General features: G+C 37.2%; 2 protein-coding genes and 1 long non-coding RNA gene across 12 annotated transcripts; 1 reads left to right on the top strand and 2 right to left on the bottom strand.

The window, feature by feature from the left end:
- The first annotated feature begins 309 nt into the window (after positions 1-309).
- Positions 310-13,966, top strand: aqp7 (aquaporin 7). 7 transcript variants are annotated; one of them, XR_015519481.1, is made up of 8 exons: positions 310-3,263; positions 3,671-3,784; positions 3,909-4,035; positions 4,478-4,615; positions 4,708-4,826; positions 8,797-9,014; positions 9,758-11,199; positions 11,265-13,966. XR_015519481.1 is itself a non-coding variant. In XM_087299279.1 (7 exons), the coding sequence occupies exons 1-7, from the start codon at positions 3,108-3,110 to the stop codon at positions 9,948-9,950; spliced, it is 1,065 nt and encodes a 354-aa protein (XP_087155405.1). In that variant the 5' UTR covers positions 310-3,107; the 3' UTR covers positions 9,951-13,966. The 7 variants fall into 7 exon arrangements, 4 of the variants coding, with proteins under 4 accessions (XP_087155405.1, XP_087155406.1, NP_956204.3 ...); XR_015519483.1 differs by lacking the exon at positions 3,671-3,784 and having other exon boundaries at positions 310-527; positions 9,758-9,962; positions 10,822-11,199; positions 11,265-12,426; XR_015519482.1 differs by lacking the exon at positions 3,671-3,784 and having other exon boundaries at positions 310-527.
- On the bottom strand, positions 4,477-6,990 carry LOC147831856 (uncharacterized). Its single transcript, XR_015520120.1, has 2 exons — positions 5,808-6,990; positions 4,477-5,737 (listed from the first exon to the last, which is right to left on the bottom strand). It is a non-coding gene; the product is annotated as an uncharacterized LOC147831856 (long non-coding RNA).
- Positions 13,603-25,917, bottom strand: tpgs2 (tubulin polyglutamylase complex subunit 2). 4 transcript variants are annotated; one of them, NM_001002208.1, is made up of 7 exons: positions 25,753-25,917; positions 20,178-20,257; positions 19,989-20,076; positions 18,964-19,095; positions 18,033-18,143; positions 17,773-17,936; positions 13,603-13,950 (listed from the first exon to the last, which is right to left on the bottom strand). In NM_001002208.1, exons 1-7 carry the CDS (start codon positions 25,826-25,828, stop codon positions 13,729-13,731), a joined length of 873 nt encoding a protein of 290 aa, NP_001002208.1. In that variant the 5' UTR covers positions 25,829-25,917; the 3' UTR covers positions 13,603-13,728. The 4 variants fall into 4 exon arrangements, with proteins under 4 accessions (NP_001002208.1, XP_087155624.1, XP_087155622.1 ...); XM_087299498.1 differs by having other exon boundaries at positions 20,170-20,257; positions 25,753-25,908; XM_087299496.1 differs by lacking the exon at positions 25,753-25,917 and adding an exon at positions 20,425-20,554 and having other exon boundaries at positions 20,170-20,257.
- Positions 25,918-26,032: the final 115 nt, after the last annotated feature.

Genomic DNA, 26,032 nt, shown 5'->3' on the forward strand with positions numbered 1-26,032 from the left:
TTTGATTATTCATTAATCAAATCCAAAACAAAATGTTTCCTAGAAAAACTGCATGTGTAAAATCAAAGTTACACTTAAAAAGCAAGCGAATAATAATTAATGCTTACTGTCAAGTTCACATACATATGAAATAGTGCTTATCTTATCTGTAATGGATACTGATGGAGCATTTGAAAGTTTGACCAACTCGTGATACTGCAGTGTGTTTCCTGTTGCCTCTGAAAATCACATGTTACTTAGGGGCACATGTGTGTGTAAAGGGGAGGTGCAAAGTCTTCATATAAATAGCCATGGCTGACAAAACACAATAGTTCAATTCACACCAGTGCAACTATTCAAAGAGTCTGAATGATCAAGCTGGGAGAGAAGAGTCTAGTGCAGAAAAGGAAGTGAAACAGGAAGTCAGCATAATGGAAGATGGCAGCATTCAAGGCCGCATGGCTCCAAATGTTGGATCCATGTTGAAGATCAAGAATGAATACATTCGAGTGGCTTTGGCAGAAAGCCTCTGCACATTCATCATGATGGTAAGAGCTTGTTTCTTTTGTATGAATTCACTGTTATTTAATAGAGGCTAATTTACTGGCAATGCATTGCTGGTTTAAAACTGAATGAGTGTTTTACTGATGATTTGTTCTATTGTCGCTGTTCATTCATTCATGTTGTTTTCAGAAGATGATTGAGTGCTTGTCATTGTTTTGTTGTGTATAATATGGCCACAGCTTGCAGGATGAGACTGAATGGGTCAGACCATGTGCTATAAGTGCTATTTTTAGAAAGATTTGCTTGACATACTGCCAAATTCTAAAACATTGTTTCTGTCACTGACTACCAGTGGTGGAAATAGTACTAAAAAAAATCATACTCGAGTGAAAGTACCATTACTTGCCCAAAAATGTTGTGTATGTAGAGTAAAAGTACCTCAGTATCCCTCAAAGTATGAGTAAAAAGTATCCCTTTTAAAAAATGCTCCAGAGTAGTGAGTATTACGCTGTGAAAGGTTGATGCATTTACATGCAATTTGTGTGAAAACGTAACATTCTGTAGTGCATTTAGTTAATGTTTAATGCTATTTGGTGATTTCAGTCATCATACAGTAAACAAACATCCATCATATTCTCATTAGTGACATGCATAACAGTCTTAAGGTATTGGACATCTTCTTGGATACTTTTAATGCTCCCTATGATCCCCCCCCCCTTTTTTTTTAAACCGCCCATGTATTGAAGTTGTTCAGTATAGGATTTTTATTTCCGTCTGTCCGTCCGTTCGGGTCATGGAGGCAGCAGACTTAGGAGAGGATCCCAGACTCCCCTCTCCCCAGACGCTTCTGGGGAATCGTCTGGGGCATGCAGGCCAGCCTTGGTGGGAAATGCCTGGAACACCTCCCTAGATAGGCATTCAGGAGACATCTGAGACAGATGACTGAGCCACCTCAGCTGACATCTCTCGATGTGGAGAAGCAGCGGCTCTACTCAGAGCTTTTCAGGGTGAACCCTGCCACCCTGCAAAGGAAAATTACTTCTGCCGCTTGTATCTGAGATTTTGTCCTTGTGAGAGTAGAAACATAGATTGACCGGTAAATCGAGAGCTTTGCCTTTCGGCTCAGCTCCTCCTTTACCACAATTAACCAATACATTGACCACACTACTGCTGCCGCTGCACCGATCCGCCTGTTAATCTCACTCTCTATCCTTCCTTCACTCGAGAACAAATCCCCAAGATACTTGAACTACTCCACCTGGGGTAAGGATTTTCCTCCAACCTTTTTCCGGTGGAGCACCATGGCCTTGGACATGGAGGTGCTGATTCTCATCCCAGCTGCGTCACACTCGGCAACAAACCACTCCAGTGCATGCTGAAGGTCCATGTTCGATGAAGCCAACAGAACAACAACATCTGCGAATAACAGAGATGAAATCCTGTGGTCCCGAACCGGACCCTCTACAGCAGGGATGGGCAAACTTGATCCTCGAGGGCCGGTGTCCCTGCAGAGTTTTGTTCCAACACTAGTCAAACACACCTGAACAAACTAATCAGTGTCTTCAAGATCACTTGAACTCTATAGGGAGGTCTGTTTGAATAGGGTTGGAGCTAAACTGTGCAGGACACCGGCCCACCACTGCTCTACAGCCTAAGGCTGCGCATAGGAATTCTGTCTATTAAAAGTTATGAATAGTGGAGAAAAAGTACTGATTCATCAGTAAAAAAGTAAAAGTGCACCTTTTTAAAACTACTTAGTAAATTAAAATTTTGAGAAAAACCCAATACAGTAGTTTGAGTATTTGTAATTTATTACTTTACACTATACTGCCGACTACTTGATATTGAACGCTCAAGAAAATACAGAAAATCTTAAATTCTAGATAAAACTCTAGTGTTTTAATGGAAGAAAAATAATTACAGTAAATTACTGTAGTTTATTGTGCCTATTATTTACAGTATTTTCTGGCAGTTTTGCTGCTGGAATCTTATAGTATACAGTACACACACACACACACACACACATACACATCTTATGTATATTAACGATGTGTGTGATATGCTGTATACCAGTGTTATTATGTTTATGCAAACATTTTATTTTTACCTGACAACACTACACTATAAAAAAATCCTGGTTGCCTTAATTTTAAGCTGAATCAAAATAACTTATGAGTCCACTGAACTTCTGTTAATCTGACTTAAAACTTGTGTAACTTTATAAAATAAAGTTAGAACATGATTAACTTAGTTTAATAAGTTACAATGAACTAAAACATGTGCTGTCAGGACTAATTGGTCATATAATTTTTACAGTGTTTCTGCAACAGTATTAAAAGACTTTTTTTTGTTTTGTTTTAAAAAATGGATTATAAGAAAATACCAAATGGTTTCTATCTTCTATGAGCAGTACATTTCATATCTACCCATCATTCATTTGTTTATTATTGGATGTAGCAGTAACTGCACTGTAAACAATAAATCTTATGCTTAAATGCTGCCTATATTTTTAGTTGTAGTCTTCTCATCTCAGTCAGAATGACTAAAAATATCAAGTTATACTTTCATTCATTCATTTTCTTTTCAGCTTAGTCCCTTTATTAATCCGGGGTTGCCTCAGAGGAATGAACCGCCAACTTATCCAACACGTTGCCCTTCCAGCCGCAACCCATCTCCGGGAAACACACACACACACACACACACACACACACACTACAGACAATTTAGCCTACCCAATTTACCTGCATTTTGGACTGTGGGGGAAACCAGACTACCCGGAGGTAACCCACGCGAACACAGGAAGAACATGCAAACTTCACACTGAAATGCCAACTGACCCAGCCGAGGCTCGAACCTGCGACTCTCTCTTGCTGTGAGGCGACAGCTCTACCTACTGCGCCACTGCGTCGCCAAAGTTAAACTTTTTATAACTAAAAATATTTAGTTGGAACCTGATTAACTGATTAAAATTAAAGTAAGAACCATTTGTTATTAGGACTTTTTGTCATAAATGTACATTCCCTTTCCTTTTCTATCAATAATCCTTTTCGTACAGTGAAACAGTTATATTGCTTTAAACATTTCTGCAATCAATTTGCAGTGTAATTTAACCAAAAACTGAATTCCAGCAATAATCTGGTAATGTACAACTTCTTTTTGACGAAAATTCAGGGGGGGGGGGGTGCAGCATCCAATTGGAGTATGCAACGGCTGCCACAGGACAACGGCGCAAGTGTGCTCACTACACAACAGCTATTGGTGGAGTGGAGAGACAGTGATGGAGCCAATTTGGTGGATGGAGGTAATTGGGAGGCCGTGATAGTAAGGGCCTATAGAGGGACTTTCTTTATTTTATTTTTTTACAGTGTGACTGCACATCGTCTATCATTATTTACATTCTCTGACAGTCAATTTTTGTTTTTCAGGTGTTTGGCCTTGGCACTGTTGCACAAGTGGTTACAGGAGAAGGTTATTTTGGTGAATATCTCAGCATTAATATAGGCTTTGGGCTGGCAGTGGCTATGGGTGTGCATGTTGGTGGAAAAGTGTCAGGTGAGATTCTCCAGATCGACTCCAAACACCAGCTCAATGCTGTTTTCAATGCTAACAGAATATGTTTAACCCAAGACTTCAATTGGAGAAAGTATAACAACCAAAATGATGAATATGCTTCACCTCCTTAATTTAAAAAGCCAATCATTCATTAGTAAAGTCACTGCGGCTGCCATTTTGAAACTGGCTGCTATATAAACAGGCAACATACTCAGATTCGCACTCATGACTGAAAAAAATGAGCTTTTTGATGCTATTTAAACTCTGTTGTCACTGAATTTAACTTGTTTTGAAATATGAAATTTATCTGTAAGCTTTGTGGGCCGTACAGAACTTGCTGTATTCAAAGAGATGCATTTGGATGTTAGAGAAATGTTTCAAAGATGGCCGCCGAGTGAATTGACTCACTTTAAGTGGACTTTTTTTTCACTCAACAACACAGGAGCTCATATGAACGCAGCTGTTTCATTCACAATGTGCGTGTTTGGCCGATTGCGCTGGAAGATGCTGCCGCTGTATGTTTTCGCTCAGTTTCTGGGTTCATTCCTTGCCGCCGGGACCATTTTTTCACTTTATTATGGTGAGTAAATACTAAGTTTGTTTTAAATGTTGGAGTAGGTCAAACAAATTGGCACAAGGTTTCTTTGCTAGCATTTGTTCTGCTTTTTATAGATGCCATAAATCATTTCTGCGGGGGTAATTTGACTGTGTCCGGACCCAAAGCAACAGCTGGGATCTTCGCCACATATCCAGCACCCTATATCTCAGTCTACACTGGATTCTTTGATCAGGTATTTCTGAATGAATATAAATGCAGTGAAAACAGTGGTTTGGTCATTTATGGTTTGTTTTTTCAGTACAGCAGGGGGGAAAATAAATGCACATTCCCTTTTTTTGTCCTTTTTTATTTTGTAAATCAGTTACTAAGTATTATGTTTCTCTGTCTGTAAATTAAATACATTTAAATATCAGTTAATACCATCAACTATAAGGAAGCCAGGCTAGGCTACAAATAAAGACAAAACTGTAAAAAATTAATGATTAAAAAGTCAAGTTTAATGTTGTAGTTGAAACCCGATTAACGTATTAAAATGTTAAAGTTATACGTAAAGTAAAAATATAAATGTGTGAAGTTAAACGTGCTCTTTTTCTGGCAATTTTCCCTCTGCATTTAGACAAAGCAGCATTCTGGTAAATTAGTGGTAATGGTACAACTTCTCTTTCCGGAAAAATGCCAGAATGAATTTACCGGTATTTTCAAAAAGGGCCTGTTCACACATGATCCCTTTCCGGAAAACTGCCAATAATTTTCAGTAAAATTCTGCATGTGTGAAAGGGGCTAGTCGGCTTACCAGTATTTCCCAAAATACCTTCTTTTGTCTGTCATCATCCCTGTTACACTGAATTTTATTGATGAAAGTGTGTTGTTCTCCTAATAAGTTATGGGTGCGTTTTGAGAAAAAAAACAATCAGAGTCTCATCTCCCATTCCCTTTAAGAGTCGGTTGCGTATGTAGCACCATGGCACATTTGCTATTTACATGGTGGACTTTGTAAACGGAAAAACTGAACACTACACTAGCAAGAGAACAGTTAAACGGATCATCTGCAGTTTGAGGGGAAAAAGAACGAGTCTCCTCCATTCGGCCTTTACTTTCACTTTCTCTTTCTCTCTTTTGTGGATCAGGTAACAGTGTTGTAGGCTAAGCACAGACATCCATTAACCTACATAATTAATTTTGTTTGTCAAGCGCAAAGATTTGTTTTAACTACTACTACTTCTAAATTTCAACAAACGAATAAATTAACAATAATAACAAAGTGTGGAGTTATATCCAAATACACATGCTATGCCCCATATGGTCCAAAACTTGACAGGTGGACAAATCTAAGCTTGTGTTAACTTGTTTCTTTAATAAAACATATATAAATATGCATAAAATAAATAATACTGCTGATTTATAATAACATTATACACAAGCAAATTGTCACGAATAAACTGAAAAAGCCCCCCAGAGATGAAGGCATGGAGGTAGTGGTTTTATATTTATGTGGAAAATAATGTTTGTAATATTTCATTCATTTAATTATTTTTCATTTGTAAAGATATTTTTGTATTGCTGTACATTCTGCACATTTTATGCAATGTGTAAGTGAGGCGCACAACTAACACGCTGTGTGCTGGACTGTAGACTGCCTTTCAGCTGGTCTATTGCTCAGTCTATTTTAGTTCCTCAAAATAACAGCGTCAACAATGCACCTTTACACACCTCTTTTCTAGACCGAAACACCCATGAGTCCACAAAGTGGTGCAAATGGATTTGCTATGTTGGGGCGAACATGTTGTGCGTCTTATTGCGTCGGGTGTACGATAGGGCCCTTTCTTTGTTCTGTTGTTGTTTGTTTTATTTTATTTTTGTTTGTCTTTAAAATCTATTCATAGAGATCAACTAACTACTGAAGTGGATCCACAGAGGCAATAATTTGCACTGCTTGTTCTTCACTCTATGTAATTTTAAAATAGAAAAATGTTTTTGTAATTGGGCGTCAGATTTTTTTGAAGTTCTAGCCTGAGGCGTTTTAGGTACTGGAATGACAATTGTGTATATTCCATCACCAAAAAAATCTTTGAGACTGAGCACAAGATGTTCTGCCGTGTCAGTTTGTCACAAAAAAATGTCATGAGAACAACAAACCGTGTTAAGCTTCTGATATATTTAGAATTTTCCATTTTGAACTTTGTGTTTGTGTGTCTGTGTGTCCAATATTTTACAATAAATTTCTCTATGAACACATTTTACACATTGGAAGAGCATCCACTGCGGTTCATTCTGCTGTGTCGACCCCTTTATAAATAAGGAACTAAGTTAAAGGAGAATGATTGAATAAATAAATGAATGTATGAATTTGTACAATCTCATTGGGACATTTTATTATTATTTGCTCATCTCCTAATGTTGGTTGCATCTGGGGATGGACTTTTATATCTATATCTTTATATAAATTAATTTTTTGTTTTTAATTTATTTTTATAAATCCAGGGTTTATTACTCAAATATTCTGATATTTTAAATCAATTTTGCTCAGCAAAAAGCAAACAAAAACAAACTAGTAATCATGTCATTCATCAGCGTAGAATCATTTTAACAATTATAATTATCGAAAAACATGTCACAGTTTGTACACTTAAAATATGCCCTCATGCCATTCCACTTAGTCCTTGGTCCATGACTGAACCTGTTGGACGACAGGTTTCATCCTCTTTGTTGTCGTCCTCTTTGTACCTCTGTATAAGAGTGAGCTAATGGTAACCTTGATTATGATGATGATAACAATTAAGAAATGATCTGAAACTGAATATCATTTTTATGTAAGAAAATGCCTTTTAATAATCAAAAATGCAATTAAAAGCTGTGTGCAAACATATACTGTAAAATGCACTTTAGTTTTCACATTTTTCACACGGTTCGGATGGCATAGGGCCTACTCGCACTATGGTATCCAAACCGTGCCCAGGCCCGTTTCCTGGATCGTTTGAGAAGTGTGAGTGCACTGAATCGGGCTCAGGCACTGTTCACTTGGCCGGCCCTGGCCCAGTTGGAAGAGGTGTGCCTGAGTGCGGTTCACTTGGGCTTTGGTGGGGTACGCTTGTGTGTGAGCTCAAACGCGACTGAAAGCGAGACGTGACTTTAAGGACTTAAAGTTTCATATGGATTTATTAATCATTCTTACTGTACAGTGAACGCAAACTCCAGTCATTTACTGAAGATGCAAACCCTTCACTGCACCACAGCTTCGCCTTCAGCAAACTTCCTAATTCCTGCAGCCCGAGGACTTTATGACTCTTTATGAGCGTCAAAATTGGCTGATCTGTTCAGTGAAATATTTGACTGTGTGTCACTGCATATCAAACCACTAAAACAATATAACTAAAGACTTCTCCACTGTGCTGAGCGAGAGCGCTTCTGACCAGCGCTTCATCGAAGACGTAAGCGTGCCCAGGCCCGAATGTTTTGTGAGTTCGAGCTGTCGGGGGAGTCAGGAGGGGGGACAAGCGTGCTTTAGCCCAGTTCAAGGCAACTGTACATAATACGCCCATAGGCCCTTAATGATTGATCTCTGGGAGTCCTACAAGAACGTGTTCCTTGCCATTCCACATGACTTTATTATTAAGTTATTTGAGTCAATGCAGAGATGTATGGATGCAGTCCTCCAAGCTCATGGGAGTCATACACAATATTCATTCTTTTTCATCTTAACAATGACTTTATATTCTATACTGCACATTATTTCTGTTAAGTGACAAGAGTTTTGTCTAAGCAAAGCCAGACCTTACTGTCCTTATTAAATAATTAAAAATCAAGGCATGATCATATTTAATTTTGGTAAAATAAGCACAATCTAGAGGCCTTTGCCTTTTTATATGAGCCACTTCTGATACTAATGATCAACTAAAAGTCAAGTTATTTGTTGTTCCTTGTTAAAGTGCCTTTACACTCCTAAGTAAAAATATTGTTCAGCCTTACCCAATTTTAGATGATTTTTAAGAATTAAAACTTTGGATTTTAGAATGAATATTGAGTCATTAAAATTATAATATATAAAACTAGAAATTAAACGTTTATCACGAGGGGGTTAAAAGAACATCAAATTTGTTACATAAACACTGAACAAATCAAGCATGCAAAAACTTACAGATCAACAACAAGCCTTGCCCATGCCCAGAGAGAGAAGTTTGACAATGTGGTAATGTTTGTGACAGGTTGCTGGCACGGGCCTGCTGTTGTTGTGTCTGATGGCTCTGTCAGACCAAAGGAACCAGCCGCTGGTGTCTGGAGGTGAAGCCGTCGGTGTGGGGCTTCTAGTGATGCTCATCGGCGTCTCTATGGGGAGCAACAGCGGTTACGCCATCAATCCCACACGGGACCTGGGGCCACGGCTCTTCACACTCATGGCAGGATGGGGCACAGAGGTTTTCAGGTGAATGAATATTAAACAAAGCCAATTTAAATAATTCATTTTTATTGTTGAACATCTTTCTAATGTTTTTACAAGTTTTAATAATTTAACATGCTTTTTTAAAACTGAGTATTACGCATGAATTATAAAATAAAAAAAAAAGATTTTATTACAATTATTACTGTTATGTAAAAACATCTAGACAAACAGATTATTAAATGTGAAAACAGTGGGCGTGGCTTAATTTTTTCTACTACGAGCTGATTGGATGTAGTAAGGTAGGCATTTCATTCAGAAAGATCGGGAAAAGGGTTTAGGGAGAGTTGTTACACCCAACAGACTTCTTCTCACCATTTCTGTTTGTTGTCAAAACTGACAGTTGGAGGGGCGTGGTTAAGTATGTTAGCCACGCCCAAAACCTCAGACAGATGTAATCTGAGAATTAAAAACAAACAGGAAGTGCATTTTCAGAATTTAGTTTTATATTGCAAGAGCAAATAATTTTTTTTCTTAATGACATGCACAGCTGAATTGTTCACCACAAAACTGGCAACGCGAGCTAACCAAATCATGTGGTTAGTTTTGATTTCATTTGTACTTTTTAAAAACACCAGTTATGATCGTAATAATTATCTAAAAACAAAAATGTGAAGATACATTGCTGTTATTTATTTGATTGTTTGTCTCACATTTGTTAAAGATATTGATTTTAATGTATGACATAATTGGATGAAATTTATACTGTCGTTTCAACTTCTTCCCAGGGCAGGCAATTGCTGGTGGTGGGTACCCTTGGTGGCTCCTTTTATTGGAGGAGTTTTAGGGGCTTTAATCTACAAAGCACTTGTAGAACTACACCACCCTGATCTTAAAAGCACTATAACACGGCCAGCAGTAGATCCTGAATGCATTCCTCTGGACAAGTGCAAGAACGGCAGAATTGAGATACCTGTGTGAGTCCATTACCAGGTAAAAACCCAAATAAATGAAGGAAGCAATGAAGTAAAGTGACATTTCCACTGGGAAAAGCTGGAATATTCGCAAGCAACAAAACATGTTGTCGAGTTGTGCATTTCACAGTTGTGGATGTTGAACAGGGGTGTCCAAACACAGTCCTTGAGAGCTGGTGCATAGTTTAACTTCAACTTTCTTCAACACACCTGCCTGAAAGTTTCTACTATACCTAGAAAGAGCTTGATTAACTGGTTCAGGTGTGTCTATTTGGGGTTGGAACTAAACTTTGCAGGGCCTTGACCCTTCAGGGCCAAGATTGGGCATTCCTGATGTCGAAAAAGACTAGAAAAACAACTGTGGTCCACATCCTATACTTATAAATAGGGAAAAAGTGCAATACACTCGCTCTAGAGAAGGAAGTCCTGTCTTCCCACCAGAATAACCTGCACTCAATTTACTTTTGCTGCTTGTTCAAACTGCTTATTTAATGAGTTGAACCAACCTTAAGTTTTTGGGAGATGACTTAATTTTATGTTTTATCCACTTAATTTGTAAAAACGATGAAGTTAACCAATTTGTGTTGGGACAACATGAAGGAATTGTGTAGAACCCAACATTTTTTTACAGTGTACATCATTTTGAGGGATGTAAACAATAGCAATGGTGCTAACGTAATTCCTGTACTGGATTTGTAATTTCTTTAGCTTCAGGGAAATTAAAAAAGCTCCACATATTGATAAATAACCCTATGGCAGGTGTTTTAACATGAAGTTATCATTGATCTGCCTCTTGTTACGAAATAGTTTGACAACAAGCAGGAAATGTTCAATGGGCCAATGACATCACATTGAAATGCTCTAGTTAATCTTTACAGACGGGTGAATCTTCAGCAGAGGAGCTGAACAAACTCTGTCATTTTACTACTGTGTGCCTGTGCTGCATCTGAAAGCAGAAATGCCAGAGAGACTTAAACACAACATCCTATCACACATCGTGTCTTTCCAAAGATGTCCACCAGTCTGTCCTCCAGCTTCTGCTTCTTTTGTGCTAGCCTTTGTATAGGCAACTGCTGAAAAGGCCAAAAAGGAGCTTAGTGTTGTGAAAGACAATATTATTTCATGCATAATCACTGAAAAAATTATAATTGGAGCATTAGCAACAAAAGTAATGTGACCAGTCACTTGAGATGCTGTAGCTGGTTTGAGATGTTTGTTTTAACCCTTTTGTATTGTTCAAATGTACTACCATTTTGGCATGTTCGGGGCTGTTTTTGCCCCATTGACTTCTTTTTATAACAACAAATTTTTGAATGCAAAGCCATGACACCAAATAATCATGTGTTCATGGTTGTCTGTGTTTTTTCCTGTTGGTAAGAGGTAGAACTTTTTTTTTTTTTTTACTGTCGATTATCAGTTGGCACTAATAAACCTTTAGATAGGCCTGTGCAAATAAAGTTTCTGACTTTTATAAGGAGTTCTATGGAGTAAAACAACTAATTACTGTGTATGTGCATAAATACACTTCGGCCCAATCCCAATTCTATTTTGGTACCCCTTCCCCTTAAAACGGAGTGTGAAGGGGAAGGGCTTCCAACTTTACCCCTAAGAAATGGGACAGCACTACAGCACCTGCACACATCATCATATGTCATCGCAGTCTCTCAGATGATGGCGACTGCTGTAGTTATACCAGTTGTGTTATTTTTTTGTACTTATTTTCAGGAAATCACTGAAGGTATATGTTATTTTATCATGACAATCTAATGTGGCAATAAGATCGTAACTGTACTGTGTATTTACACAGTGACCATATTAATCTATGTAAACACACCAAAAACAACATTAACACTATAGCAGACACAGTAAAAAGTTCATTCTCAGCCACTAGACTTTTCTGACAGGGTATTTGAGTGTCAATGAGTGTCAGAATGTTGTGGGACTGCTGTACAGGAGTTATTATGGATTATAGCTCGTGAAATTTAGTAGTTTTTATTGTAGTGTTTTTTTTAAGCATGACTGTAAAGCTTGAACGCGGTTAAGAATATATTAAAACGTGCTTTTTTGTTGTAAAAATTCATAATAAGAACAAAAAAATTGTGGATCTCCTTACTTCCTGATGCAGCTATTGCCGTAGTAGATGGTGTATTCTGGGAATTTTTGTACCTTTTGGTTTTGAGTGTGGTCCAGAAAAATCTCAGTTTAAAGGGCTATCTACCCCCTCCCCCTCAGCACTACGCCTTCAAGCTAACGAGAATTGGCACACCCCTACCCCTTCACAGAAATGTGCAAAATGAGGGGAAACAGGAATGTGTAGAAATGGGATTGGGCCTTACTTTGTTCTAAAAGCTGAGCTGCTTATTTTTTATTTTGTCAAACATATTACCCTCTTAAGGCCAAAAGTGTTTTTTACATGCATTTTTTATTTCTCTTTGCTTTTTGGGCTTATTGGAACCTAATTAGAATAAAACCTAAGTACAATCTTTTGATATGATGTACTTTTTATAGAAAAATGATGTCCATATATGTACTGGTGGTCTGAATTGACATAAAAACCCTTTTTCAGACTGTTTTGTAATGCATATACAACATAGAAACTTTTTGAACATGTTTTGACTATCAGAGTAAAACAACACCCCCCCCCCATTTTGGACAGTTAAAAATAGTGTTTGGGACATTTAATATGCTGCAAAACAGTTGCAGGATGACACTGTATGTCTGTAACAAAATATAAAACATTCAAAGTATTTTAAATAGCCACTTAAGAGCTAAAATGTGCTGTCTGCGTATGTGGCTACTAAAGCCCTAGGAGGTTAAGGTAAGTGCGAGAAGGTCTCTCTCGCACATGCGCACTATACTCACTATATAACTAAATAATTTTAAGCCAGAAACTAAACTTTTTTTTTTTTTTGCACTTCAACTGATGATTAACAGTAAAAATGACAATTTTGACCTTTTTCCAGCTGGGAAAAACAGCAACAATCAAGAATGCATGATCATTTGGTGTCATGGCTTTGCAATCAAAAATTTGTATCATTATAGAAGACATTGGAGAACAGTCACAAACATAACACAGTCACAAACATAATGAAAGGGTAGCAAATTTTCCTAGAGTGTATTGTTGAATTTTTGAAAACTTTTAACGCATTTTCCTAATTTTTATCAAAATAAGAATTGTCACAAAAAATTATTTAAATTTGCTGAGTAACAGAGAATGTTGCTGCCAAATTAAGACTCAAAATCACCTCAGAGTGGATGAAAACATCTCAAACAGCACACAAGGGTTAATATGTTCAGCAAACAGTTTGGGAGATTTTAGGATTCCCCCATTCATTTAAATAGGACTTGGATGAGATGCCCGGAGGGCTTGCAAAAATGGCCATCGAGTGAACAGACTTTCTTTTAAAGCATAGGTCTCAAACTCAATCCTTGGAGGGCCGCAGCTCTGCACAGTTTTGCTCCAACTCCATCAAACACCGCTGATCCAAATAATCAAGGTATTTAAAAAGTCAGGAACACCTTCATTAGTTGGATTAGCTATGTTTGATTAGGGTTAAAGCAAAAATGTGCGGAACTTGAGTTTGAGACCTATGTTTTAAAAAGACTTTGGTGCCACTCCTTTTAAAGTAATAAGCTAGTGAAGAATCTCAAAACTCAAGTATGTCCATCATCTTTAATAAATATTGTACACAGACAGACATAGACTTTTTTGGACATCGACTGATTAGCTTAAGTGAAGCTAAATTGCTAGTGTGAGGCAAAAGAAGAGTCAGCATTACACTGGGTCATCGTTTGGCTACACTGTGTCTCCCGGAGAGCCCTTGTCCTTTGGCTGTGCCCGTACCGCTCGCTGGCACCTGTGCTGGCTGCTTCTTTTTTGGAGTGGGTGGCTTGGCTTTGCCACGAAATGCCTTTGTTGGGTCCAGTTTGTTCAGAAAAGGCTCACTGGATGTATCGAGATGGGGGTCACTGTGAAAGGTCAGGGGCTGGTAAAGAGCGGCCCATTGCTGCATCAAAATAAAACCAATGCAGGATTTAGGGATTAGGTTTGATTACAAACTGAAACTATGAACATACACTACTGTTAAACAACACTCCTTTATGAAGGAAATTAGGACTTTTTTAAAGAAGGAATAAGAAATACATTTTATTCTTGTTAAAATGAATGATAAATGTATATAATTGTTAGTGCTACACTGTGAAGTGCATTCTACAGTTCAGCATTAATCTATTTCTTCAAGTTAAACGATGTTTGTTCATTGTGAATGTTCATAAATTGCTTTACACTCTTTGTGTTCATAATGATGACACATTCATGTTCAAATAAAGCAGTAAAACTCTAATGAATTAACTTTCAGATTGCGATTCACATAAATCAATAAACCAATTGCTTCGCATCTGCAAATGATTCACTGTTTCAAAGCATTTGAAACACCTCATCAGGGACACCTGCTGGTTAAAACCATGTAAAAGCAACAAAATCTCAGCAAAACTGATTAAAACAGGCTTTGAAAGTACAACCTATCATATGCACCAAGTTTATCATCTACTTTCATTAAATATTAAATGTCAACATAATATGCCTCATTTATATATTTTTAAATTTTTTTTCTGTTTGTTCTTTTGTGGGCTTTGCTAAACCGCACAACATGAGACTTTTAACTTAAATGATACTCTGTTTTACAAAAGTCTCGTTAAAATGGGCCTTTTCAAATGTTATTGCACGGTCACAGTAGAGTTTGAGCATGCGGAATTCTATCGTACGGTGCTGCGAAAGAGCGGGATTAAACAAGATAATTAGACATTTAAAAAAGCATGCGATAGGTCCATATTTAAAATGTCTGCACAGAGAGGTCATGTTTTGATGTTGTGTCATTTTGTTTTATCGTGGGCCGGTTAACAGGACAGCTAGGGACTCAACTAAAATGATACTTTTTTTGTTTTACAAATATCCTATTAAACCAACTTTTAAAACTTTTTATAAACTCATCTGAGTGAACCTGCATGAATAATGTGATTACAAATACTGAAATGTTTCAGAACAGAAATGGTGCAACAATATTTACTGAAATCACATGACCTTGCCAATTTTTATTCAAACTTTGAACATCTGTTTGAAACAAAATATTCATAAAGATTATAAGGCTTCATGAAGTAGTGCTTTAAAAGCAGGAATCTCTACTCTGGAAATTAAGCAAGCTCTGGAAATTAAGTGAATGTGTTCACATCTTCACATAATGACACGGCAGATGCTGAAAACATCACAACCTTCAGGATGTGTACAGTATAAAAAAGTGTAACTCATACACACAGAATACAGTGCATCTGGAAAGTGTTCATATTCATAACATATTTTTTTTAATTACAGCCTTATTCTAAAATGGATTAAATGCATTTATTTCCTCAAACTTCTACACACAATACCCCATAATGACAATGTGAAAAAAGAATTTTTTTTTTTTACATTCATTGCAAATTTATTAATATTAAAAAACCTGAAAAGTCACATGTACATATGTATTCACAGCCTTTGCTCAATACTTTGTTGATGCACCTTTGGCAGCAATTACAGCCTCAAGTCTTTTTGAATATGATGCCACAAGCTTGGCACACCTGTCTTTGGGAATTCTTGAACCATTCCTCTTTGCAGTATCTTTCAAGCTTTATCAGGATGGACGGGAAGTGACGGTGTACAGCCATTTTCAGATCTTTCCAGAGATGTTCAATAGGATTTAGGTCTGGGCTCAAGCTGGGCCACTCAAAAACATTTATCAAGTTGTTGTGAAGTCACTACATTGATATTTTGGCTGTATGCTTTGGGTCATTGTACTGCTGGAAGATGAGCCGTCGCCACAGAATGAGGTCAAGAGCACTCTGAAGCAGGTTTTCATTCAGGATGTCTCTGTGCACTGCTGCATTCATCTTTCCCTCTATCCTGACAAGTCTTTCAGTTCCTGCTGCTGAAAAACATCCTCACATCATGTTGCTGCCACCACCATGCTTCACTGTAAAGATGGTATTAGCCTGGTGATTAGCGGTACCTGGTTTTCTCCAAATGTAACGCCTGGCATTCACTCCAAAGAGTTCAATTTTAGTCTCATTAAAGCAGAGAATTTTCTTTCTTATGGTTTGAGAATCTTTCAGATGCCTTTTGGCAATTTCCAGGCAGGGGGTGGCTTCTGTCTGGCCACTCTACCATACAGGCCTGATTGCAGATTGCTGCACAGATGGTTGTCCTTCTGTAAGGTTCTCCTTTTTCCACAGAAGAACGCTGGAGCTCAGACAGAGTGACCATCGGGTTATTGATCACTTCCCTGACTAAGGCCCTTCTCCCCCGATGACTCAGCTTAGATGGCCGGCCAGCTCTAGGAAGAGTCCTGGTGGTTCCAAACATCTTCCACTTATGAATGATGGAAGTTACTGTGCTCATTGAAACTTTCAGAGCAGCAGAAGTTTTTTCTGTAACCTTCTCCAGCCTTGTGCCAGAAGACAATCCTGCCTCGGAGGTCTACAGACAATTCCTTTGTCTTTATGCTTGGTTTGTGCTTTGACATGCACTGTCAAACCTGGGACCTTATATAGACAGGTGTATGCCTTTTCAAATAATTTCCAATCAACTGAATTTACCACAGGTGAACTCCAACAAAGGTGCTGAAACATCTCAAGAATGATCAGTGGAAACAGAATGTACCTGAGCTCAATTTAGAGCTTCACGGCAAAGGCTGTGAATTCTTAAGCCTGGTTTATACTTCTGAGTCAAGTGACCGGCGCAACCATCAGCGCAGGCAACGCACGTAGCTGTGCATTTATACTTCTGCGCGCTGTCTCTGTTGGTCTGCAATACATTTCCGAAATGTTAGTTGGCAGTGAGGTGTTAATGTTCCTCTGTGTCGAGTTTCTTCGCTGCTGTTTTGCTTTTCCTAAACACTTCATGGATGTACAAGTGGCTCAAACTCGCTCATTTTGAGGCAGGAACCGGCGGACGTGCAACAACTTTAACTATGAGGTAAACACAAAACAAAACTTTCCATCCGGAACTCCTTCACGGGACTCTAAACTTGTAAACAATCGCTCCATTGGGCTCACGCCCAGCTCGCACCATTCGCGCGGCTCTCTGTCCCGCCCAGACTCGTCAGCGCTACCAAGCCGACCAATCACAGAGCTTGCGCTACGCGTCATTGCATTTTTTGAGAGGTGCACGTCAGTGACGCCGAAGGCCACACCGAAGGGCTATGCGTCAACGCTGTTGCATATGCGTGCATTTGACGCAGAAGTATAAATTAGCCTTTATGTACTGTATGTGTGATTTTTGTTTTTTTTCCAGGTTATTTTATTTTTAACAAATTTGCAACAATTTAAAACTCTTTTTTCACATGTCATTATGGTGTATTGTGTGTAGAATTGAGGAAATAAAGGAATTTAATCTATTTTAGAATAAGGCTGTAAAATAAAAATACGTGGAAAAGTGAAGCGATATCAATTCTTTCCAGATGCACTGTATGCACTTGTAAAAGCTATAGTAAAACATGCCCTTGTCTTCAAAATGATTACATCGAGTTTGTTATATATATAAGTATTTTCATTATTTTGTAAATTGATTTCCAGTTTAATGTAATCTAGATTGACTGCTTCACTTCCACTTTAATATTTAGACACTAATCAATATGGCTGACTAATTATGTGAATGGTCGTTCTTCTGATTAATTCATCCAGAATATGTCTGCCAACTTCAGTGACATTTTGTGTTGTACAGTAAAAAAAAATAATTATAATAATTCTGATTGGATTCCGGGATTCTGATGAGGTGGACGTGAATAAATAATGCTGACCTTAGCTTGTGGGCTGGGGCCATACGGAGTGAAATTATATTGCCACTCTGGCAGCCCCAGATGAGTGATCATAAGCCGGTAGTAGGCAGTGAAGGAGGGGGTGAGATAGTGCCAGAAAAGTGATCGGTCCAAGAACCACACCTCACACTGCTGGGCCATTACACCTACAGCAGACACACACACAGCCAGATGGTAGATTAAAATCATATAAACCTTTTTGTATGCTATCTTTCTAGATTAAGCGTGGGATGCATAATCACCTGGAGAGCAGCTCTTGTAAACAAGGCAAACTTTGCCATTACCATTGCAGGAGTCCAGCTCAAAGATGCGACTGCGCAAATCAAAATGAGGCTTTTCTGGGCCGTCTGATCCTAAAGATAGAAAAAAGGTACAATAAAAAATTGTATATGGGTAATTGACAAATAGTTTAGAATTTTTTTTTATTAAACTGTGTTATAAAAATGTCCTATGGTGTGACGTAGCACAATTAATCAAAAATAACTCTTAATATAATAATATATAAATGGCATGAGAGGGATTTAGCTTCGTTGTTTGACACTTATTTTGATATAAAGCTATTTGTTTTATATACAATTATGAATTTTTTTCACCATGATTAATGAGACTTGTTGGAGTTTGTTAATAAATAGGGGGTTGCACCAAAGGACAACACAATTTAATAGTCGTGGTTTCAAAAAGTTCTGAGAAAACAAAACTTCATAGGCTTCACAGGGGGCTTTAGTCACATGATTTTGAATGGGGTCCTTCAGCTAATGAAAGTTTTTAGTGGAAAAGCCGGTGTAAAATGAGCATGTAATGTCACACCAGAGGACATGGTTTTTAGTGACAAAATGTAAAAACTATATGGATAAAAAATTATTGCCATTTATAAAAAATGAGGTCTAGGTCTGATGTGTTTATAAACAATTTTATGACTTTTTAATTTATAAGAGCTGTCATTTATTGATCTACGCTTGAGACAGTCACACTATTGGACACTTTTATTTTTGCATTTTAAATAATGACAATGCTTATTAAATTCAATTTTGTCCAGTGTGACAGTGAAAATGCAACATCATATCAACAACCCATATACTGTATACAAATTATGTACTAATTTACTGAACTGAAACAAATGCAACAAAATGATGCTGCACTCTTAAAGTGCTTAGAGATGTAATAAAGTCTCACCGTCTATGTCATCGTCAAAGTCGAGATCAGCTAAGGTTGGTGCATTGGGGAGGCAATATACATTTGACTGAATCAGAGGGCGTAATTGAGCAACGTTGTTGATCATCATGCAACCCACTGGAACCACTTCATCTGTAGGACACAAAACATTGATTTTTAGAGTAAAAGCTTATGGAATCACTGATCAGGTTATAGGGCTACATTTAGGCTTCATTATAGTTTATTCAAACCATGATTAATGATCGACAAAAGATGACTACTTCTTCCTTGCAACTGTGAGAATAAACCTCATAATTTGGATTTTAATGAGATATAAAGTAATAGAGGTGTGAGTTAAAATTTCTAAATTCCAAGAAAATGTTTTTTGTGAGATATAAACTTTTAATTTTGAATCAAAAGTGTGAGAAACTATAAACTCACAATTGCAAAAATAAAGTTGAAATTCTGAAAGACAAATTTTTTTTAAATGTGCCATGTAAAATCTGAATTGTCTGACAAACAAACAAAAAAAAAAATCCAAGGAAGCCTATAAACTTGCAATTCTGAAGGGAAAATTTCAGAACTGAGATGCAAATTCAAAATTCTGCTAATTAAAAACCAAATTGCAAGAAATACCACCTGAATTGTGAAAATAGAGTCGTAATTTTTTTAGACAAAAAATAAACAAAAACAAAAAACTGTCGCACACATATATGTTTTTGTACTCTAAAAAATATTAATAATATTAAATTAAAATACAAATAAATTATAATATTAGGTAAAAGATATTTTACTTCTATGTATAAAAGAAAAGGAAAAAAATAATTTTAATATGTTTTCTTTTATTGATATGTGTTCTTTTACCTGTTTTCTGGTTTTCTCTTATTGTAAAGCACTTTGTGACTTAATGTCTAGGAAAGGTGCTATACAAATATACCTTTACTTTCTTACTTGCTTATATGTATTTGGAATCATGAGAAAGTTTTAGCCTGTATGTGTGTGTCAGAGACAATCTTCCATATTCAAGTGATGTTTAAGCTGCTCACTTTCCAACTTGGAGTTCCAGGCAAGCATGAAGCCATCTGTTGTGAGATAAAAATCTCGGAGATCTTCCGGCAAAGCGCAGTTGTTTTTCTGGAGAACAAAAAGAAAAAAACAGCTGATGTACACATGCTGTACTCTCGTCAGATCTCTGATTCGAAATTATGCACAGTGATACAAAAGTACCTCCATACCTGCTCCCAGGAGAGAAGGCATCTCTTTTCTGCAGGGGCTTTCTCTACAAACCGTACATCCAGCACACCAGGGAGATTCTCTATCAGATGGAATATAAGCCAAGGAATAATCAAATCAGATCACTTTTATTGTAATATCACCAGCAGCACATGTGCTATAATAAGTAAACATATTAGGTGCTGCCTCTAGATGTGCAAAATACAATGACAAACTTTACAAAGACTATGTCAATTTATAAATACATACGGTCTATGTTTCCCAACCCTGTTCCTGGAGGCACACCAACAGTACATACTTTGGATGTCTGCCTTATCTGACCCATTCATTTGAGGTTTTGGATTCTCTTCTAATATTCTAAAGACTTGATTCAGGTGTGTTTAATTAGGAAGAGGTTAATAATGTATACTGTCGGTGTGCCTTCAGAAACAGAGTTGGGAAGCACCTGTTCAGACTATGAGTTCCCAAACTAACGGCCCCCAAAATTCCTCTGAGGTGGTTATAAATATACCAACATTGTGCACACAATAAGGCCTATATAAACACGGGCATATTGACAACACAAACAATTTCAACAGTCTAATAATCATATAATTTTTATGGTGATTTAATTTTTTATTTTTTCTAAATATTAACCTCACCTCATGAGACTGGTGGGCACAATGTTTTCAGCACAAGCCTTTGCTTGGTTTAATTTTTGGAGACCTCCACTCAGAGATCATCCTCAATGTTCAGTTGGGGCCTGTATTTATTTTTTATGCATTTGATTGCCATAAAGGTGCCCGAAATGCCTAAATGAAATGCCTGACACTATTTCTTTGTTGTTATTGTAACATAAACACACAATCCTATGAAAAAAATAATTAAAAAAGGCAAATAACAAATAAAAGGCACCAAACCTCCCTACCAAGCTCCAAGCCAGACAGGAAGACAGAAAACCGGGCTTCAATGTCCGGTTAAAAATTAACATCACAACGGCATCTCACAAAGCGCCACAAAGAGATACAAGCAAACACTCATTTGATCACTTTCTCCACTGAGTATAGGCGGGGAAATCAAGATTCATTTGCATGTTGTTGTTTATTATGCAACTAATAATGACTATTTTATATGTTATGTGGGTTAAAATGGATAAAATAAGGTAATTATAATAGTTAAAATGTTTTTTTTTTGACATTTAAAAATCATCAAGTGGCACCCACTTTGGTATCCACTGGTCTAGACAATAAATATATAAGGCACGCACAAGTAGTGTCACATTCACCAGCGATCTCTAACCACCAGAGGCCGCTGGAAAACATTCTCACTCACAGAACTACAAATGTGTTTGTAAATGGACTTCAACTTCATACATGCTCTTCGCCCACACACCTGCTTCCTCATTTAGCTTAATTACATTCGCACACTTGAGGACTTTCAGAGACTGATTAACACACACTATTTAAGCCACACATTCACTCCTTCAGTTTGCAGAGTCTTGTTAACTGTAAAGTAGCATTACAACGCGTTTTCCTTGTCTTGTTTTCCTGTGTTTTGAACCTAGCCTTGTTTATTTAGTTATCCTTGTCTGCCGCCTGTCTTTCGACCACTTGCTTGTTAAATTGACTACGATTCTGGATTGTCCTCACACACCTATTTGCTTCCGTATTGACCCATGCTTGCCTGACTGTGAATAAACCTGCATATTGGATCCTACCTTCTGTTGTGGTGTTACTCCCCGTGGTTACAAGTAGTGTGCAAGATTGTGAAAACATTTCTGTGCATTATTAAATAATGCATGTTTATGCATATGCAAAATCATCAAATCAATCACCAAATCAAAAAAATAACAACATATATTTGTGCAAGAACAATTGACCTGATTCGCGTTAGTGCTTTGAAGCGATCCAACAAGCATATTAATATGAATCCATCCCATAAACTGCTTTTATAGTTTTAGCTGGTAATCTGGACATGTTATCGCATTTAGATTTGCTAATGATGAAATTAACATGAGAATGTGCATTGATCCACGTCAACTTCATGCCTGGCGTAAGTATATTTCTTGTGTGTGTTTGTTTTATTTCCATTGGCGACTCCTAGAGGCAATTATGTTAAATTGCACACTACAAAGTATCTTTGAGCCGTGCAATGCCAGCTGTATGGGACGGGATCATCCACATATCTAGCAGCAGGTATATAAGGTTTCCGTACCATGCAGTTGACCAGCCAAACATTAAAGCGCAATTTGCAGCAATCGTCGGTTTTCCCAATGTAATTGGAGCGATCAACTGCACGTTCATCGCTATAAAGGCACCATCTGAAGACGAATTTGCATATGTGAAACATTTACATTCAATAAATGTGCAAATAATATTTGATGCTCAAATGCGCTTAACAAATATTGTATGGTGGCCTTGGTCAACCCATCATTAATTCATCCTCACAAACAGCATGGTTGGGATGAGGCTCCAAGGTGGCAGGCACTCGGTCAGTTGTAGAGCGGGCGATTGGGCAGCTGAATTGCCGGTGGCACTGCCTTGATAAGAGCGGAGGGGTGGTGCTATACCGCCCTAACAAAGTGTTTCTCTAATACATCTGTGTCTCCTACAGACACGGATACTACACCAGATAGTAAAGTGTCGCCCACAATTGAGGCAACTCTTTACTTAAAGGGTGTTCGTTCAGCATCCCCTGTTCCCCTGCCTGTTCGGTCCACACTTTAATAGTGCGCCGATGTTCTCCTTTTAACCTGCACCTTTACATCGGACCATTTCTTTTTTTAATTCACTCACAGTGCAATGTTCAGACCCCACTGCGTTAACCACGTCAGCTGATCTCTCCCACTCTATTTTTTTCTTTTGTAATTAATTACGGAGGACAAACTTGCAAAAAACTGCTTTTCTCCTGTCCACCTCCGATAGGAGCACCTCCAATTCACATTCTGTGAAGTTTCTCTTCTTGCTTGCTTTTGCCATTGCTTTTTCACTTGGTTTTGGCAAAGTGGAGTCATTACCATATTTATTAGGGGGAGGAGGCAGGGAGGGGTTTTGCGCTCGTGCACGTGCGTTAAGTTTCACATTAATTCGGAATCACATTAATGTACAAATATGCGTGGGATTCCACGTATGCAGTTTCATACATCTGAACTTTTTACTGCATACACACATTTACAGCTTTGTCCGTACCCAATGTTTTACTAATAATTCAACGCAAGTCTTTGTACATGAGGTCCCTGGACATGTTAGCTACCACACCAAAAGACAACAAAAACTAATTTAATAGTGGTTCCAATAAAGTTAAATGTAAAAAATTCTGAGAAAATAACAAATGCACATCACAGGCTTATGTCACAAAAAGTTTTCAGTGAAATAAACATACAGTAGTGTGCAAGATACTGAAGACATTTCTGTGCATTATTAAATAATGAACATGCAAAAAGATTAAACAAATCACCAAATAAAAAAACAACAACAACATACAATTAAAGTCAGAATTATTAGCCCACCTTTGAGTTTTTTTCTCTTTTTTTAAATATTTCCCAAATGATGTTTAATTGACCTTATTCTAAAATGCGGAAGTGCGTCTGTTTCCGCGATTGTCTTAGAACTTCCGATTCAGTCGCCTATGGGAGAAATGACTAGGAATAATAAACGGCAAAAACTGTCAAACTACTTGCTCTACAAACAAATGTTTGCATGACTATACAGACCAAGTATAATAATATAATGAGGAAATATCAGTTTGCAGCATCAAACAGCAAAACGAGCCGTTTTTAATGTCTAAAAATGAATGGAAGTGAATGAGACCGGAAGTCTCAAGCCAAAAAGATTCAAATGGCAGCGCCCACTCGTCGGTGAAGAATAAGGTGAATAGAGCAAAGAAATTTTCACAGTATGTCTGATAATTATTTTTTTTCTTCTGAAGAAAGTCTTATTTGTTTTATTTAAGCTAGAATAAAAACAGTTTTTAGTTTTTTTAAACACCATTTTAAGGACAAAATTATTAGCCCCTTTAGGATCATTTTTTTCGATAGACTACAAAACTAATCTGCCTAGTTAACCTAATTAACCTAGTTAAGCCTTTAAATGTCACTTTAAGCTGTATAGAAGTGTCTTGAAAAATAGTCAAATATTATTAAGTCTCTTCATGGCAAAGATAAAATAAAACTGTTATTAGAGATAAAAATTATTGATTACAGTTATTATTGAAAAAAATCTGCTCTCTGTTAAACAGAAATCGGGGAAAAAAATAAACAGGGGGCTAATAATTTTGACTGCAACTGTATATTGGGCACTGAATTGACCTGATTTGCATTAGTGCTTTGAAAGAAATCCAACAAGCAAATATTAATATTAAACCATCCCATAAAGTGATTTATTGGTCTTCGCTGGTAATCTGGACATGTTACATGTTAGCTAGTCACTACCACACCAAAGGACAACAAAACTTCATTTAATAGTGGTTCCAAATAGGCATGGGACAATAACCGTTTTCAATGTATACCGCGGTTTGCAAAAGTCAAGGTAAAAGGTAAAAGAGGTTGAAACCATTATAATACCGTAATAATACCGTAATAATATTGTAATACCATTCCTAAGGTATGTGTAAGATTTTTTATTTACATTTTTTGTTTTGTTTTTTAGGACAGCAGTATCTCCAGCAGAAAAGATATCCAAAGATGCCGTTTTAAATTGTAAAGAAATCTGTGTTTTTGAAACTAACGTAAACAGAAGTCAATGACTCATTTTCATTATTTAGCCTAACATGTCTACTGTTCCAAAATATTTAAAATCTTTAAAAAAAAATATATATATATATTTTGTTTTCAAAGGGGGAAAAATGTTGTTTTTCCCCTAGACATTTAAAAAGAATTTATTTTAGAGCAGTAATCACAAAACTGTGATACCTTGATATTTTATCCAAGGTTATCATAATGTCAGAATCTTATACCGGCCCATGCCTAATTCCCAAAAAGTTACACATGTCAAAAAGTCTAGACCAGTGTTTCCCAACCCTGTTCCTGGTGGCAGACCAACATACAGTACATATTTTGCATGTCACCCTTATCTGACCCATTAATTTAAGATTTTGGAATCTTTTCTAATGTTCTGATGAGTTGATTCAGATGTGTTTAATTAGGAGGAGGTTGAAAATGTGTACTGTTGGTGTGCCTTTAGGAACAGGGTTGGGAAAGTGGTCTTGACAATACATATGCAAGGCACACACAAGTAGTGTGCAAGATTCTGAAGACATTTCTCTGTCTTATTAAATAATACACGTTTGGGCTATTAAATAATCAAGATGTACACATCAGATCAATCACTAAATAAAAAATAACATATTCGGGCACTGACAATTGACCTGATTTGCATTAGTGCTTTAAAAGCAATCCAACAAGCAAATATTAATATTAATCCATTCCATGAACTGCTTTATTGGTTTTAGTTGGTAATCTGGACACGTTCACTAGTTTTAACCATAGACTGTAAAAGGTTTAACCTCTAAAAAGGTAAACTAAACCAGAAATACACGTAAAAGCAGACATCATTATCATTTTATTTAGCATTTATCACACTACGACATGCATTCACTCACCCAGAACTCGAGTGATGCCGAGGGTGAGTCTATCTACAAACCCCTTGTACGTCTTGTCATCTTTTACCTCCTCCATTCCCCCCAAAACAAATAAAAAGCATCTATATACTTCTATGCCATTGATTCGATTGCTGCATAGTCACACCGACGGATGCTGAGGTTACCATGCACGCAGAACCAAAACATTATGGCTCTGCGCAATCCTATTGGTTGAGACAATGAGAGACGGTTGATTTGACCAATAGTATTCTGGATGATCTGATGTAGTGAGTGAGTGTCT

Source organism: Danio rerio, chromosome 21 (assembly GCF_052040795.2).
Source record: "Danio rerio strain M-AB ecotype USA chromosome 21, GRCz13ab, whole genome shotgun sequence".
Lineage (NCBI taxonomy): Eukaryota > Metazoa > Chordata > Actinopteri > Cypriniformes > Danionidae > Danio > Danio rerio.

Bases quoted from the DNA above. Each gene is read 5' to 3' on its own strand.
- aqp7 (XM_087299279.1), top strand. From the start codon at position 3,108: ATGAACCGCCAACTTATCCAACACGTTGCCCTTCCAGCCGCAACCCAT. The intron at 4,036-4,477 runs GTGAGATTCTCC...TCAACAACACAG, and splicing joins TGTTGGTGGAAAAGTGTCAG to GAGCTCATATGAACGCAGCT. The intron at 4,616-4,707 runs GTGAGTAAATAC...TGCTTTTTATAG, and splicing joins CATTTTTTCACTTTATTATG to ATGCCATAAATCATTTCTGC.
- tpgs2 (XM_087299496.1), bottom strand. From the start codon at position 20,504: ATGAATGGGTCAGATAAGGCAGACATCCAAAGTATGTACTGTTGGTGT. The intron at 18,144-18,963 runs GTGAGACTTTAT...TTCTATCTTTAG, and splicing joins CTTTGACGATGACATAGACG to GATCAGACGGCCCAGAAAAG. The intron at 17,937-18,032 runs GTGATTATGCAT...TGTCTGCTGTAG, and splicing joins TTACAAGAGCTGCTCTCCAG to GTGTAATGGCCCAGCAGTGT.